Source organism: Poeciliopsis prolifica, unplaced genomic scaffold (assembly GCF_027474105.1).
Source record: "Poeciliopsis prolifica strain line A6 unplaced genomic scaffold, Auburn_PproV2 SCAFFOLD027, whole genome shotgun sequence".
NCBI lineage: Eukaryota > Metazoa > Chordata > Actinopteri > Cyprinodontiformes > Poeciliidae > Poeciliopsis > Poeciliopsis prolifica.
The window spans coordinates 487,858-506,394 of NW_026562402.1; the positions used below are offsets into that span (position 1 = coordinate 487,858).

The 18,537-nt window shown below is 37.5% G+C and overlaps 1 protein-coding gene across 1 annotated transcript in view; it reads right to left on the minus strand.

The window, feature by feature from the left end:
• Positions 1 to 1,260: 1,260 nt before the first annotated feature.
• LOC129371765 (V-set and transmembrane domain-containing protein 2-like protein) overlaps positions 1,261 to 18,537 on the minus strand; it is a 52,224-nt gene continuing 34,947 nt past the window's right edge. Inside the window, exons 2-4 of the mRNA XM_055048552.1 lie at positions 6,275 to 6,444; positions 5,419 to 5,463; positions 1,261 to 3,401 (exon numbers count right to left, since the gene is read on the minus strand). Of these exons, the coding sequence (XP_054904527.1) occupies positions 2,964 to 3,401; positions 5,419 to 5,463; positions 6,275 to 6,444 (653 nt within the window). The 3' untranslated portion in view covers positions 1,261 to 2,963. The remainder of the gene's footprint in view (positions 3,402 to 5,418; positions 5,464 to 6,274; positions 6,445 to 18,537) is intronic.

Consider the following 18,537-nt stretch of genomic DNA (forward strand, 5'->3'; position numbering starts at 1 on the left):
GGTGATGAAGAAGAGAGAGGGAAAAAAGTCTTGATTAGAACCGCTTAGCTACAGTTGACGAGGGTCAGTCCTTTTTCACATAAATAACCAGAGCCAATTTAGTCTGGTTTCGTATAGAATTTATTTCATTTGATAAAGGCATACACTTAGCGTGAGACCAAACATTCGAGAAGAAATGTACATGTTTACCTCCCGTCCTCAACAGAGATCCATTTTTTGTTTTTTGATGAAACATCAAACTAAAGTTTGAAAACCAAATGGTGGTTCGTCAAATTTGTTGTTCTGTCTGAAAACAGACAGATCAACTCAGGAGCAGAACTTCTGCTGTTTCTTTTAGTCAATACAGTAGAGGTAAGACTGCTTGTAGCCTGGGACAGAAAAAGAAGATTTTAAAATTAGAAACAGCTTTAGTATATTTCTCTTTCATTGCCCAAAGGGTTTTCTAAAACTCTGCACCTCAAAGCTGCAGTAGGTGACTTACACAAATATGTTTTTGACGTATTTGTTAAAAAACATATTAATTGACCATAGAATTGTGCAAATTGGAATTACGAAAACAAATTAACTTAATATAAACATATTCTTTTGGTAAGATTTTGAGCTAGCATGAGGTGGTTTTATGACTAGATCAAAATCAGTATATTCTGTAAATCTGCAATGGAAAAACTTTGTTTTCCGCTTCACATGAGTCAGATGATCAACAACCGGGTTTTACTACAGGTGGAAATGACGAAGAAAACAAGAAGTGGTTGGAAGATGATGGCACGGTAAGTTGTTAATGATTTATTGAGTGTTTTTAATTGCGCTTCTTATTTAATGAAACAACATAATTTTGCAATTGTGTTCCTTTGAATTTAGTTGAATATTGACGAAGTTTTGTTTACATTTGTAATGGAAATGCAGCTACTATGTCCTGGACAGTGTAACATGAGACAGATAATCCACCTCTTCCCTGAGCTACTGTTACTGTCTCCAGAAATGCATATCTCCAATCAGTCAGGATTTAACTGACGCCGTCAATCAGGCTTGTGTACACGCTGCCTACTGTGCAAATGGCAGAGAAATAACTTACCGTCTCAAAAACCTATTTATCTACCATACTAACTGTATTTCTGCAGGGAAAGTGAAACACAAATTATATGTAATGACATAGTAACAGTTAAAACAAATATGTAAAAAAAAATAAATATATATATATATATATATATATATATATATTATATATATATATATATATATATATATATATATAAGGTCCGTACTGCAGCTTTAGTAGATCCATCAGAATGAAATATTTCCAAATGAGCATTGTTTTCTGAGACTACACCAGAGTTTCAGTGGTCTGTGCTTTGCCAACGCTTCCACATCCAGAAGCTTGAGAAACGGTGAAAGAATATATCAGGGAGGAAAACCCCTTTCTGAGCAGCTATGAAGAAAACCTTATTCTTCTGTCTGTACAGCACTTTAGGAGAGCAGGAACACAACAAGGATGGCTTTTAAAAATGTCAAACTGACAAGACTTCAATAAATAAAGGAATAAAAACAGACGGAGTCCTTTACAAAAAATACATAAATAAATAAATACATAAAACTCATATGTGACAAAAATGCCTTTGTGCATGTTGATTGAAAAAGTTTTTTTTAAGAAATTTACTAAACATGCACTTACTTTGTTTTTTGTAATATACAGTTTTATGTACAGAGTGGATTAGAGGCTTGTAGAGGATTGAGGCTTTTTATTTTTTATTATTATTATTAATGAGCACTGGGTGAGAGAATCAAGCTGGGAGAGAAATTATTTACCCCATAAAACTGTGCTGCCATGCAAAAGCTTGACAGTTTCTCACATTTTTTCTGGTTTTAGCCACAAACTTCATGTTTTACAGGGATTTTATGTGATAAACCAACACAAAATAGTACAAAACTGCAGATAAGATGAAATAAATAATATAAACTAGATTAAAAATACTTGATAAGATTTTGTCTTTGTGCAGTGCATTTCCTTTAAAATGAAAGTTTTTCAGATTTTCAAAAAAACAAAAAGAACAAACTACGTAGCATTTGTTTTGCACTTTGTGTTTGATATTAAATACAAAATAAAATAAAATGCATTGAAATTTTTGGTTAAAATATGATAATTTCAAGAGATACCTTTTACAGGGTTATACATAAAAGTGATATCACTTATATTTACAGTCAATAATGAGAGGCATATTTAAATTGATTAATTTAGTTTCTAAGGTTTAATCCTCTCCAGACTGGTGAAAAAACAAACACTTTAATTTCTTCCTACAGGAACCAGTTACATCTAGACTTCTGCAGCAGAAGGTGGGGAGGAAAATTTCTACTTTCTGAACTGTAAAGCAATTGTTGGGAAAATACCATCTGTAACGTTTTTTTTATTAATATTATTTATTGAAATCCCCCCATTCTCTTTGAACTATTCAGGAGCTGTCCTGAATCAGACAGAAAGTTTGTTAATGTGTGCAGCGCTACATCATCAACATCCATGAACACAAATCAGCAGGTTTTTATGTTGGATTTTAAAGTGAATAAAAGCACTTGGAATTGAACCAGTGAGAAAATATTCCACTTCCTTTTTGTCTGGGCGAATGGAGCGACAGTAAGGCAGTGGAAGGCGTGATCATGTCATTTACAGGATCTGGAGTCAAGCAACATATTATTTACTGGTTAATAGACATACTGATATCAGAAACAGTAAAGCTGCCTAAGTCTAAGCCCACCCCCTTCTTTACAGGCAGTTTACCTACAGGAACCAGTTCAACTAGACTTCTGCACAGCATCAACATAAATAAGAACCACTCCCCCCTCACAGTTAAACCTCTGCGCTCTTTACAAGCCATATTAGATGTTTCTACGGATTCCGGGTTTCTTCAGGCCTGCTCTGTGTGAGAGGGAAGCTGCTTTCTGTGACCAAACATCTGGTTCTGTGACCTCTGGCTTTACAGAGCGCAGCTCGGCTCGTTGGAGCAGTCACTGTGGTTATTGTCCGCACCGCTCCTCTTCACCTCCCTGGCGGCGTTGTGCTGCGGCCCACCGCCGCCGTGGCTGTGGCCATGGTGGGGGGCCGCCTGGGGCCGCTTGCTTTGCTCCATGTGGGGCCCGTGGTTCTGGTATTGACCACTGCCGTGCGGCTCTGCTTCAGCGAACGCTACCCCTGTCTTGGTGTCGTCCCGGGTCTCGAAGTTGGCGTCGCGCTCGGGGCCAGCGGCAGCGGCGCTGTCTGGCACCACCTGTAGGTAGGCTCTGACGCGGTGGCGGCGGGCGCCAGCCTCGTCGCTGAAGTCGATCACGCGGCATTCATAGGTGCCTTCGTCAGATGTTTTGACCCGGGAGAGACGGAGCTTGTGGGAGATGTTGCTGCCCACGACCTTCACAACCTGGCAACGACGAAGAAGAGTTTATCATGATGCTGTTCAATTTATTATTGCAAATATTATTACTTCACTATTTTCAGTTTTTCTTCATAATAAATTGCTATTTTATTATGTTAGCACTGGGAGAAGACAGACACATTTTTTTACATGCAATAATTTGATAATAATAATTTTATTCTAATATCTATTAACGATTGTTCATAGATAGATTTTTTTTTTTTGTCGTGGTTTGAACTATTTCATATTTAGACATTCAGACTGCTCCAAAGCTTTACCCCCCAAACAAACAGAAAGACAAACTTTCCTTCCTCTGATCATTTATGTTGGATAGTGATTACTCTGCGCAGACTGTCGACCTGTCCAGGAATGTTAGTTAGAGATAGGCACCAGCCCCCCTCCCAACCTCACTAGGGATAAGGGTTTTAGGAAAATGGATGGATGGATAGTAATTACTAACCAAATCTTTCTCATTAGCCTGTGTTTCACATTTTTTCTCTTCATTCTTTATAGAATACATTTATGTAAGATTGGAAAATAAAACATAAAAGCTTCAGGATGGCTTTGGGGTTTAAATTCTCCACATATAGTGAAAACACTCCACAGCATCTTTTTCCCTGAGCTCATCGCTCCCAGAGAGACAGAGTGGAGCTGCTGCTCACTCAGAGAGGATGAGTCTGTGGGACATCATTAGGAAATAAATATGACTCCCATTTATCACATACCTCTGTTCTCCTTACGCAGCTTGTAGGGGTGTATGTGCGTGTGTGTGTATGTGTGTTTAGCGGCGGTCCTTGTATGCGCAAACATGTTTGTGTCTTTACTTATACGGATGTGTCTTTTACATAGTTCTCATGTATAAGACATGAGAACTTATACATGGAGTTAAAAGGAACTTTCACATCAACGTGGCATGCAGTGTTTGACTCCATCTATACAACACACACACACGCATACAGAGGCTGTGCTTCCATTACAGAGCCGCAGCAGCTTGTCTGTCTGGGAAAAGAGAGAGGATTCATGGTTATGTTTGTGAATTCTTCTGAAAATTTGAATATTTTTTTCTCACTTAAGAAGCTCTGATTTTAAATCCAATCAAAATTTGGGGATGCAAGTTATTGATTAATGAGTTAATGTAATGTTAATCAATATTATTGATAAACTAATGATTAATTGATAAGCAGTCATTTTCTTAAGAACTTGAGGGTTCATTCACATGAAAAGGGAAATTTGTCATTCAATTGTTGTTAACTCGTATTAATAAGCTTGGACATATTTATAAAATACATGAACCTTTCTGGTTGCTGAAGAGATAAAAAAGGATAGTTTCATTGAAACTTAAGGACCACGTTGCATTCCAAAACACACTCTGTTTAAACCGCTTCTCTTTCCTGTTCTGGTATGGCCCGCCATCTTCATTTCTGTATCAACTGAGGATGACCAGCAGCAGCCAAAATGCAGAACTAAAAAAGGGCTAAGTGGACGTCATTAGTTAATTGATTCAAACTAATTTCAATCTAATAAACCATTCATTGACAATTTATGTCAAATTAGTAAATGTTTGCATCTTTAGCCTGAGTTTTGTCATCATAAAGTAAATTAATATTATCTAAATATAATTTGCTGTACATTAAATCAATCTGTTGAAGTAATTTCCAGGTTCCAGGTTCTGCGTTCCTCATTTTTGACATAATGAGGCTCTCTGGACTATTCCCTCCTTTGTGGCGTCTCCCTGTCAGTGTTTGTCATTGGGATGCGTTACTGTGCCCATTAAGGTAAGGAGGAGGGTTCTTAGAATCTGGACACCTCAGAAGTACTCAGAAGGACTCTGGCCGCCGTTGAGCAGCATCGATGCTGACACTCTGGTGATACAGTAACTCTACACACACAGGATTGAGTGTCAGTGTGTGATCTGGAGCATCGGCTGCACTGTGAGCCACATGGAACTGAAAAACTGTGATAACACACACTGTGTAACACAAAGACAGACACCATGACATGCTCAGGAAGCGTTCTGACTCACACTGATCTTTGTAGCATCTTTTGGTGTTTCCTCCTCAGGAGACACCTTGGAAAAACAGCAGAATGTCAGAAAATCAACAAGTTTAAATTTCAACTGATTACAGACATTTGATGTCAATATTAGCAACTGAAGGAGTGAACCTCCTGTTTAGTTGGTGTGGTATGTGGTTAATTTGATAAATCTATCATTTTTCCAAACATATGGAGACTCCACTGAGAAGGCCTTCATCATAACCTGAGCTGAAATAATCTAGTCAACAGATTGTGTGCCTGAGCACTTTCAGAATATGCTGTGCTTATGTTTGTGAAGCTGCTGTACTGAGCTGTTTATTCAGTTTCCTGTGATTATATTTATTAAAGATTATTTTTATTGGTCTGGTTTGAAACTCAGCGGGTTTTTAAAATGTAATACGCACTTTCTTTTCATATAAGCAAGCCATACAAGTTTGACTCTGTAACTGAAAGGTACCAAAAAAACCCCAAACAAAACAAAGCTCATTGTGGAATATGGTTTTGACTGGTACTTCACTATAATACATTTAAAACCTAAAGAGTGAAACATGGATCCATAATGTGTTGCAAACTGAGACTTTTAGCTGCTGGCATTTACTATGACATTTTTCTTGTCTTATCAGTGAAATAATCAGCCAGTGGATAATCAGCCTGTTGTATACTTACTTCATGCTTTTTCAATATTCAGGAATTAAACAAATTTCTATATCTTGCTGCAAAGTTATTTATTAATTAGATTTGAATTACTTTTAGCATGCTTAGCCATTTGAACTAGAATCTAGACCAAATTTACTCGGTGTCATGTTTTTGCAGTTAAGTGCACAGATCGGTCAGAGTTCTTGTACCTCATTAGTTGTCCAGGGCTGCTGGTCCATCCACTCCAGGTGGTTCCTGATGTACCACCACTGGATCTCCAGTGAGTAGGATGGCATTCCTGCTCCTCTGAAGGAACAGGCCATCTCCACATCCTGGCCTCTCTGGGCAGTCATGTCATGGGGAACCTCAGTAAACATAGCTGGGGACACAGAGACCAGACATGGAAGGTGTCTATGAATGGATTCAGTCCAGAGAGGAAGGAGAGGAAGTGAGTCAAGGTCAGGCCAAGGTAAATAAAATAAAAATGCATATCTTTGTTATTGATTTTATCTAAATTGAACTCTATAATAAAACCAACTTCTCATATCAAAGAACAACCTGAACAACCAGCGGTAAGTGAACAACCAGACCTCTTGTTGCCATATCAACCTTCAGGCCAATCAAATATCCAGCTTCTATGCACCACAAATCTGGAACAAACTCCCAAAAACTGCACAACAGCTGAAACACTGAGTCGCCTTTAGTTCATAATAACTGGAATATTAATCAATATACAGTATATATATCTGATATGTATTCATGATTTTGATGATGGCATTTGACAAAATGTAATGTTTATTGCTTCACTATATGACGTTTTTATGATGTAAAGCTCTAAAATGATTTTTCAACTAAAAGTTTTTACTTGTTAAACCAATTTTAAAAAATCTTACTATCCTTACACATTTTGGTGCAATGGCCTACGTATGTGCTAATACAAAGCAAGCCTTTAACTATTAATATAGCAATAGTTTCACTAATCTTTGTTAAAAGTATTACAGCCCTTAAATATTCCAGAACATAATCTCATAAATACAAAGGTACAGATTAAAGGAGAAATAAATTTATGATAAAGTCCAACTGTGTAAAAAAATTATGCAAATATATCTCATAAAGTATTGTAGCACTTTTACCCTTTTAAAATTCATGATAACATATAAAAACATCAGCTGAAATGTTCAAATTTGATCAGTTTTAATTCAAAAGGAATCTTTGATTAGAAACAGCAAAGATTAATAAAATATTTACAGACATAAAGAAACAGTCTTTTAATAAATTTGCTAAGTGTAAAAGTAGTGTGTAAGTGCATCTTCAGTGACTTAACACTGAAATATGAAAACTGTTTTTTCCCTCCAGCCATTAGATCAAAAGCATTATTTACTGAACAGTTTCTGAGTGTAGGAGGCCCAACTGTACAGAACATAATGAAAAAACACATTTACCATGATATACCAGACTTTATCCAAATGAGACGCTTATATGTTTCACTGATGCATGTATGATTATTAAATAAAAAGATTACTAGAAATTATTAAAAAAACAATTATATGACACTTGGAGAGTGTGCAGCTGTTAAACAGCACTATACTCCTGAGACTAATGATTTAGTTAATTCATGCATTATTGTCAAAATTGATATTTGGATTTTTCTTTTGCAAAGTGGAAACTGGAGTGCAGCCAAGTAAACTACAAAGAAGCTTTAAAAATATTTACATTTATTTTACAACCAAAAGAGTTTAGTATGTGAAGCGAAATATGATCACAAAGAAGGTTTCTATGCGAGATATCCTGATCTTAGATGAAATGTCACAAAAATTTTAGAAATAAAATGGAAAATGACTTGAGTGAAGGTTTTCAGGCTACCCTTTCAGACTCTAGAGGTTCCTCACCCTCAGTAGTGAAGAAAGGGCACTGAGTCCAGCATCAAATGTCAAATCACTCAGAGGATCTGGGCCACACTCCACGTCTGATTGGCAGGAATGCAACCAGCTCATGGAAATGTTAATTGTCCCTGAGTTGTAGGGATTCTCGTTAAGCAAGTTTTAAAACCAAAGGTTATCCCCTGTCTTACCATCTTATATGAGAAAAGCCAACTTCAAAGTACATGTAACATTTTTTTCTCTGTGATTCTAGAGTATTCCAGAGCTGTAAAAGTTTCTAATGTGCTTTTTTTAAACTGCTGAGGTGAAATAAACTTTCATAACTGAGACCAGATCAAAACATTTCCTTTCACATCTTTAAGAAAACATGGAAAAAAGTTCTATTTGGGTCACATCAGACAGATAAAGGATTTTAATTTCAGGTAATTGACATTCTTCAGCCGCACATGTGGAGTTCCTCAAGGAGCCATCCTGGGTGCTGTTCGTTTCTCCCTTTAAATTTTTAAACTGAGCTTAAATTGTTAAAGTGTCTATTAAACTCTTGAGATGATATCAAATCAATAAAAATATTGTAATCTTTGATAAATAAAAGAAGAGATCACATTAGTTTGGTGGAAGTGTGTCTGTTTTTAGTGGAGTTAAAGAAGAGAAAAATAAAAGTCACTAAAGACTATACATATTTCACTGGTATTTGATTTTAGTTGTGTTGAAAAACTAATTAGTTTGAATTTTCTTTTATGGAATTGGAATTTCAATTTCTTTGATGAATTTTTAGTGGTTTTTATTTTGTCCAGTGAATTTTATCTATTGATTAACTCACCTTGCATCTCAGTGCTTTGGTCCTGTTTATGTGTTCTTAAATTTGCATTTATAGATCAACTGGACTGAAAATCCGCAACAATAAAAGCTCATATTTAGTGATGGACCCGATCAAATAGTTAAACTAAAAATAAATTTCTGAAGGTCGTTGGAGGTTGTGATTTACCTGTCTTGTAACCAAGCTTGTTAGATAGTAACAGCCATGGTTACCATCCTCAGGTAATTTATTCATCATGTTGTGTGACATGTACCAAGTAGAGATATTTTTATGATAAAAAAGTATATTAAATATATCTAATGGGGCACACTAAATAGTCGATAAACCGGATCTGATTTTCTCAGGTTTGGCTGACCTGAAATCAACTGACAGATGAGAAACAAATCTCACCTACCAAATCAAATCCAGATCTACAAAGGTCTGAAAATCAGGTACTGATCCCTTTTACTTGTGTCAGCAATAATAATCAAACCACTGTTACCAACTTAGCAACTTTGTTGCTATACTTATAAATATTTCAGAAAAAAAATGGTATCTGCATTACAAACAGAATCTGTTTTTTAAATATTGGTGATCAGCCAAAAAACTGTAATAAGTGCAAAATCTCATCTAACCCAGTGCATTTTATAGTCAATCTTATTCAAAGCCCTGCACTGGTACAAAAAGGTACTTTAAAAAGCTTCCATTTAAATATGTCCAATATAAAATACCTTTCTATTCAGGCACACACATCCCTGCCTAACATTTACACTGAGCACATTAAACTCGGCCTGTACTTGATGGAAAACTTTGCCTTGTTTATCGTCCAGTTAGCTGTCAAAATATTTCATTCTTATCAGATGGTTATCCTCTTTATGACATCATGTTTCTATCCTGTTGTGTCTTGATCCGTTCGGACACACTAACCGTGTTTTTAATTATTAAACTACTCTGACATGACATTCTTGGCAGTTTTGACAGTTTCTTAACCTTTGACCCTTGATTCTCAGTCATTGTAATGTGTCAATCCTCTGCCAACAGAGTGCTGATTTTCCTCTTGATTCATGGACCAATGTCACCCTGTGAACCTGCATTATGGATCTGTCTTGTATTACAAGAACAGTACAAGCCTACAGTCATCTCCCCCGCCCCCCTGTACATTGATCAAATCTGCGTGTATTTTTCATTTATGACACCTGAAACACACCAGCTATTGATTTGACATTACAGAGCCAGAAACAATGCCTCCAGCCTCTTTGGTGGAGAATATTCAAAGCTGAGACATAGAAACTGCTGGGTGAGACAGAGAACCTCTGAAATTATACCAAACAATGATATTATTTTTCTCCACAGAGCTGCAAGGAACGCAACACAATCAACAGGTAACATTTTGTTGGTCATCATGAGTCTATTTATCATGACTTACCGTGTTTTGCCAAAATGTGAAAACCACTTGGACTTTTTCCACATTGTAGTATTAACATTAAATGTATTTAATTGGTATTTGGGGACAAATAAACAAAAAGTTGTGTATAATTGTGAAATGGAAGAAAAAGAATGTCAAATGATGACAAATTGACTTATTTACAGCTGTAAGTGATACTAAATATAATGATGGATAGCAATTATGAGGTTTTACCACAGATTCTCAGTTGGATTTACGTCTAGACTTTGACTGGGCCATTCTAAAACAAGGATTAGCCTGTCGCTCTAACATTAACCCCTTTCAACCAATAACGGCTATAAATAAGATAAAACATGAAAAACTTAAAGAATGTTCCAAGGGTGTGAATATTTCTGCAAAGCTTTATAAGATGTTTGTCATCCAGGACTTTGTAAAAATCATAAATCCAGACCAGGGATGCTGAAATTAATCATGATTAATTGATTATTGAAATAATCATCAACTAATTTTGTGATAAATTAATCACTGGCTGAAATACACAGACACCAAAATTGGCCATTTGTTGAAAGAATAACTCAGTTTTGCACTCGGTACACTCGGTAGACTGACACCGAATAGACGAGCTCTGTTTGAGGAATGTGCAGTACAACACATTATTACAGTCTGTTTAATTGAATCATCCATGGCTTTTCTACAAATCCATGCGTTCCTTTTTCACTCTGCTCTATCTGCCCTCAGTGCTCCTATTAATGCCCAAATCCAGCAGTCACAGAGCCGAAGCTGAAGCTTTGAAACAGCTGCAGTCATTGGTCTCTCTGAAGCATTATCACCTCCCAAAGTAACAGTGGAAGGCTCTAAAACCAGTTAGGTGTTCCACTCAGTTACAACCTCAGAGAGGACAGAAAAAGAGAAAAAAACTGAAGTAATGACCATGCATTAAAGAGAGCAAGGCTTTGTGTGTTATGTGAGATACTAATATACTGGCACAATAAAAAAAAGATTAAATTAGGCTCATTGTGTGTATGTGTATGTGGACGTGTGTGGGTGTGTGCGTGTGTGTGTGTGGGTGCGAGTGTGCATGTGTGGGTGTGTGTGGAGGAGGGGAGGCGGAAGACAATGTGTGAGGCAGCAGATAGCTGAAGGAGCAACGCTGATCCTTTATTTCTATTATAAACTCAATATGGTAATTACAGCTATGACAAGTGGCTGCGTCTTCCTTCAGCATACTTGAACTTTTATTGTACTCTCTGTCCCTAATTATCTACACACATAGAGATCTAACTTTAAAGAATACTATCATCTCAAAAAAGGAGAGAGGAAGTTTTATATGCAGCGTAAAAAGGTCAAACTGGGAAGTTTATACGACTACAGGGAATAGTGAAAACTCTGAAATTATTTTCTACTACTGGACCAACCTGAAGGTTTTGTGGATTTTATAGAATACAGTAGAAATAAAGTTGGTTTCAATTAGTCATAAAACCTTGAAATTAAAGAAAAAATTTTAGCAATTAGACAAAGTAACTAATTACTTAGTTACTTCAAACAAAATGGCAGCAAATTGTTTGAAACAGAAGATCCAAGAAGCACAATAAAAGATGATAGACATCAAATAGCAGAATGATCCAACAGATTTCAGTCCAGTAATGAACTGACACCAAGTTACAGGATTAACGTTCTAGTTTTTAGAGTAAAAGGGACTGAACAGGTCAAAGAAAAATAAATCAGTCATACCTGAAAGAGAGGACAGTAATCTGTTGGTCTGTTTTTACGGGAGAAAACTGTCTTTCTATTGAAAGAGAGCCTGAAACCACCAACTTAAACTCACAGCAGAGATGGTCTGATGAGTCGGCTATGATGAAGGACTGGAGATAAACTTCTTGGCAATGGGAAACCAAGTAGAATATGCTACAATATTTCTAGCTATTTGTAACAACGACAACAAAAACACAGAATAGTGCGAGGAGTGATAGTTCATACAATCAAAACATACAAAATGTGTTCAGCTGAAGTTTGCTAAATTAAAACAGATAACCAGACTTCAGCTGTGGGTATTTTGTTTTCAGAGGCATTGAAATTAGTACAGTGGTACATGGTATGGAGGCCAATGGCCAGGTGTAGAACGTATCATATTCTGTCAATGTTTTTTACATGATAAAATGAATAATAATACAGAATCCGAAGAGTTTGTAGACATATATTTTCGTGGTTTTCATGACTTTTCCACTTCAATCAGAACAAGTCCTTCAGTCTCTTGTCAGACTCTGGTCTCCCACTACAAGGTCAGTGGATTAATACAATAAAATCCTGACAACATATAATTTGATTATATGACAGGTGATGAGAATAACTGCATGCTTTCTGCTGAATTCATTTAGAGTATCAGAAAAAGATAAAACAACTCAACATAGGCTATCAATGAAGCCATGAACTCTTATAACTCTATAATTCTAATATTCTGATACGGTTTTCTAAAATGCTCTCAATACAAGCAAGTGAGTGGAAGAACAATAATTTTATCTCCTGTGGTCATTTTTCTGACTATTTCCCTTCTTTGAAAGGCTAATATTAGCGCTTGAAGTTAATTCAATTTGTTTGCCAAAAATCTCATTCTACCCATTCAGAATAATGAAACGAATGGTTTAAATTTCCTCTGTCTCTTTTCTACAGAGCTACATTCATGACACCTCCTTTTAAGGTGGTGTCATAAATTCAAGAAATTCAAGGTTTAGAGATATTTTAAATTTTGTGATATTAAATGTGGTTCACACAGCACAATTGTAGAATTGCTGGTCAATTTTCAAAACCTGGGGGACCACACACGAGCCGATAAATAATCCTAAGTATAATGGAAGTATCACAGAAACCCACACAGATCGGTTTCTGTGTGGTGTCCAGCCACACGGCAGCAGCAACATACACACCACACCAACCGATTTCAAATTCCAGCTAAATTTACATCAAATCCCTTAAAACCCTGCCATACCATGCATGAATTTAGAGTAAACAAACATGTCTGACGACGTAGAAGATATAGTGATAGTTTTGGACTTATGTGACAGAATGAACAAGAGAAATAATTACACCCCTCACCTTTTTTTTTACTTTATTTAAGGACTGTAGACTCTTGAGATGCACTTCTCGTACTCAACTGAGATGCATTAACCTGCAGTTACAGCAGTTCGCCACCAGTTGGCACATTGAGCACGGTGAGCACTCCTGACTCCGCGAACCAGCGGCAATTTAGTGCAGTAAGTGATGGCTGGTCAGTGGAGGCGCTCACTGTCGCTCTCGTTTATCAACAGGTAAATATCAATTAGCGCTGCTATTTATATAAATTATCTTTTATATGGGAAGAGAGCTAGAGGAAAGTAACGAGGTATTTGTGTTTACGTTTTGAATTGGTATTTGTTTTAGTCTATGTTGTAAATATTTACTGACTCAGCGAGCCAACGGCAATTTAGTGCAGTAACGGCTGGTCAGCGGAGGCGCTCACTGTCGCTCTTGTTTGTCAACAGTGTTCATCGAATAAAAGAACCTGCGAAAATCACACTGACTAATCATTAAGTGTTGCAACAGAAATCGGTGGCCCGTACGGGGATCAACGGTGCTTCAGTAAAGAGAAAGAGACTGTGGCACACCAGCGATGGAGTTGGATCAGCTGCAGGACCAGTAAAGTGAGGCTTTGGTGCAGTTGAAAGTGGACCAGCTACAAGAGGTAAGTTTAGGCTATATGGAAAAGTCTCAGCAGAAAATCAAACCAGAAAGCACAAGACTAATAAATGCAGCTGTAGATACAGCTATAGAGAGTGAGGATTGGAAGAGGATGTGGCTTGTGAATTCCTCAGCAGATTAGTATCAAAAGTTAAAGTGAGCGCATGTGAGATGTCACAGGTGGCTGATAACGCTATTGTAACATTGTTAAAATGGTTCAGGTTAAATCCTGCTAAAATGTGTTTCATAGTTGTCCTGTAATGAGTGGTTTTTGGCGCCCCCTACTGGTTTCCTATAAAAGGAGGAGAAACTGTAAATTTCAGTCTGTTCAGCACTCTACTGTGGTAAGTCATCAAATCCAGTTCTTTTCTGAACAGTAATGGCAGTTGTGCTCAAGGACTAACGTGGAGTTTTATTGCAGTACACAGAACTAGAGAACCAGTAGGGAGGTTATTAACCATTCATTACAGGTAATTATGTTACATTAAATGTCAGAAATTTATGTTGTCAGTTATGTTTGTCAGTTATTTTTCAGTTATGTTTGTCAGTTTGCTGTATTTCCCGGTCTACCAGTTTGTTTATTCCCTGTTTCTATGACGACATAACGTGGCCAGCTTTGTTTTTTGTGAAACACTAGAGGTTGCTGTTAAATAGTATAATAGTTAAATTTGACTGCTGTCTATGTTTATTTTTCTGACTTGTTTCATTTATAAAAGAAAGACCAAATTATATGAAATTCATTTTAAAGATGCACTATCAATCAAAAATCACTATACGATCACCTGTTAGAAAAATATGTTGTTGGACCCGATTGTAATGATTATTTGTAAAAGACAGTCTGTTCAGCGCTCTACTGTGTACACTGAACTAGTGGACCAGTAGGGAGGCTCACTGTGCTGTTTATTAACCATTCATTACAGAAAATTCATCCAACTGGCCTCCGCAGTGTGCTGTGTGTGGGGGAGGAAATCACACTATATTCAGGATAATGCTTCTCTTATTTGCAAAAGCAGTTATAGTTAAGTTTCTAGGCTGCAACTAAGAAATTAGAGGGAGAAATGACAAAATTGGAAAACAAAATGAAAAAACAGGAAACATCACCACTCCCAACACAACCTGCCAACCCCTTTGCAGCACATCCAACAGAAGTTACAATAAGAAGAGAGTTTAAAATTAATGGCCAAATTGGAGAAAGAGGTCAGAGAGATAAACTGTCCTATTCAAACCTGATCCATCAGATTGAAATGGGCCTAAAAAGAAATCACAGTGAAGAGGAGATCATAGAGGCTGTGGTCAGAGCTATTAGCCCAGGTTTACGTGGGCTGTAGCATATCTGTAATATGCTACAGATCAAAACTTACCTTACTATTGCACATCTGCATACAATATTAAAGGGACATTACAAGGAAGACAGCTCCACTGATCTGTACCACCGTCTAAATAACATTACACAGGATAGTAATGAGTCTCCACAAAATTTCTTGTTCAGAGCAAGAGTTAAAAGAATGATTGCTTGCTGCATCTAGAGAACCTGGTTCAGAAGAGGGTTCTGACCCAGAACTGATTCAAAGGAAGTTTCTGAGAGCAGTAGGAACAGGACTTATTAATGATAATGTTAAATACCAGTTCAAGAACTTCCTGGATGATCTGACAGTTACGGATGATGTACTGATAGCAAAGACTAATGAGGCAGCCAGCACTGAATGGGAAAGGCAACAGAAATTTAGAAGGAATAATAAAGATCTGAAAGTGAGGGAGATTAGAGCATAAGCACAGGCACCTCCCAAAAAAACAGTTGGAGCAGGAACAGCCATCTTCTGCTGAGATAAAGCAATCATCTGCCTCTCACACAGAAACTGAGCTCCTTGACGCCGTCAGATAACTTAAAAGTGAGATGCAAGACATCAGAAAACTGGTTAATAACTCTCGTTTACCTGTTTCCAAATCAAGACCAAGTCGGATTTGGAGAGTTTTTAGAGGAGAGTTTTGTGACCATTACTTCAAATGTGGACAAGGTGGGCATCTATCACGTGGCTGTAGATTTGTTCAAAATATGTCAGGCCCAGAGAAACGGATCGTCTGTGAGCAGTGTGACATCTGTATCAGCAACAGGAAATGACTTACCATTGACATCACACACTAAGGAGTGAAACACGCAGCACCTGAGTTGAATGAGAGTGTTAGTATCAACCTCCGCTCTCCATCATAAAAAGACAAACTGCTCAACTTGATTGGAAAGAAGTGTACCATTATCTGCCTGCTGGTTGGAGGGGGAACCAGAGCTCTATGGGATAGTGGATCACAGGTCTGCCTCATGAGTGAAAAATGGAGAAAGCAGAATCTCCCCCATGTTACTATCAGAAGTCTTGCTGGAATTATTGGGCCTGGAATATCGGATGGAAGAGCAGGGAATAAGACACCAATCCCTTTTATTGGCTGGGTTGAGGTCAAATTTAAATTACCATCTGTGAGTCAAACGCAGCTAGAGCTCTGGGTGCCAATTGTAGTTGCTGAAGAGGATGCGGTGGAACCCATCATTGGTTACAATGTGATTGAGTACCTATTAAAAAAAAGTCTAGATCCTTCCCCCATCGTTACAGAAGCTGTTAGTACAACATTTTCTATTGAAAGTAAGAAGACAGGTATTTCTTAAAGTTATGAGAAATACAAATGAGGAACAGGCCATAAGTACTGTTAAAGCATTAAGAGAAAACCTCATCATCCCAGCTGGCCAGATGAAGATGGTGAAATGCAGTACACGAGCTGGTCCAGTTGCAGGTCAGCAAGGAGTCCTAGTTGAACCTCTGTCACAGTCACAGCTTCCAGAAGGACTAAGTTAAAGAAGGAATAGTGTGCCTACAACAGAGTTCCTGGTCCTGCTTCAGAATCCCAGTGAACAATGATACTGCTCATGACATTGTTTTACCCTCCAAAAGTAAAGTAGGTCAAATCTAAGCAGTAACAGCGATGTATGTGGCACCAACAGAATCAACAAAAACAAATTAAATAGAGACACCAAATTTCAATTGTGAAAAGGAAACAGGATCCAAGAGCAAAGGGAAAAGAAAGGAGAATCAAAAAGTGAAGATTGTTAGAATCCATCAATTCCCATCAGCCACCTTTCTCCAGCACAAGAGCAACAAGGAAAATATAAAAAGCAAGGTGTAGGGAAGTGAAGTCAGAACAGTGGACAATTACTATCGTCACAGAAAATTATATGGTCAGCAAAACATCAAGGGGTGCTTGGCCAGTTATTAGATTTTCTAGTGAAACCACGTTATCCAGACTTTGAACAGCCATTCATTCTACATTGTGATGCTTCACAAGAAGGGCTTGGTGCTGTACTTTACCAGAGACAACAGAGAACTCTGCAGTCATAGCATATGGAGCCAGAACACTAACACCCCCAGAAAAAAACTATCACCTTAATTCAGGAAAGCTGGAGTTCTTGGCTCTAAAGTGGGCCATATCTGGACCAGTGCAGCAACCAACTCTTGGTGAGGACATGGATGCAACACTAGATGACTTTCATCCAGAGAACATGAACAGTGGAGATGAGTCTCACCAGTCAGTTGCCAGTGACCAAGAAGAGACTGAAACATCACCCCACAGGATGGGAAGGTATCCTTTTCGAACAAGAAAACCTATGTTTGGATTTAATTGCCATAATTTGGGACAGCCTTTTCTGTGATGTGAATAAGTTAGAATGATAGATGAGTACCCATGGTATCTGTTTTAGCATAGTTTTGAAGGTAGTTTACTTTCAAGTGAATCCATCTCTACCTTACTCTCCCTTCTGAGAGTAAGGTACTTGAAATAAGTACCACACTTATTTCAAGTGATAAAAGATGTAACTAAAAGAAAAGGCTCTGAATAAAAGAGAAGAGTGGTAGCTCCATTTGCTGCAATAGGAGATGGATGTAAGTTATTTTGATCAAAAGTAAAAAAAAAATTCTGAGAAAAGTCAGAATTGTGACTATTTTTCTCAGAATTTTGACTTTTAATCTCAGAAAATTAATGACAGACTTACTTTTTTTTCAGTGGGCACAATCTTTCCCATAGTTTTTAAACTTGCATGTATTCTACCAAATTACATCAGTGTGAAATTATGTTCAGTAAGAGAAAGAATTCATTTGTAAAACACAGAAGATCCACTGGGGGAGAAACAGCCACCTTAGCTTAAGAGGAAGAAGAAGATGAGGCCTGGTTAGAGCTACACACCACCCTTCATCTAAAGATTTCTAACAATAATACTGACAAGTGAGATGCTTCACTGGTGACCAAAAAAGAATCTACCTCTAAACCTTGGGAAGCCGTGACAGGGAAGAAACAGCCATTTAAGCGTAAGCGTGTCAAGAAAACACCAGCAATACGGGAGAATAACAGCAATCAGAAGGAAATCATCATTTGGAAATTGGGTGTATGAGCTAGACCCAATAGGTCAAAATATTTCTCCAGAAAACATTTCTGCTCCACAGCTGGTCACTGAGAATGAATCCATCTCCAAAACACAGGAGTCGGTGGGTCAACAAGGGAACAAATAACCATTTAAGAGTAAGTATGTAGAGATATTATGGAAAACCTTCCCTGAGCCAGGCGCTTCGATGGATCTGATCTCATTTTTTAAGGACAATTTGAAAAACAATGGACGTTCTCTGCCAGAAAAACTAGATGATCAGG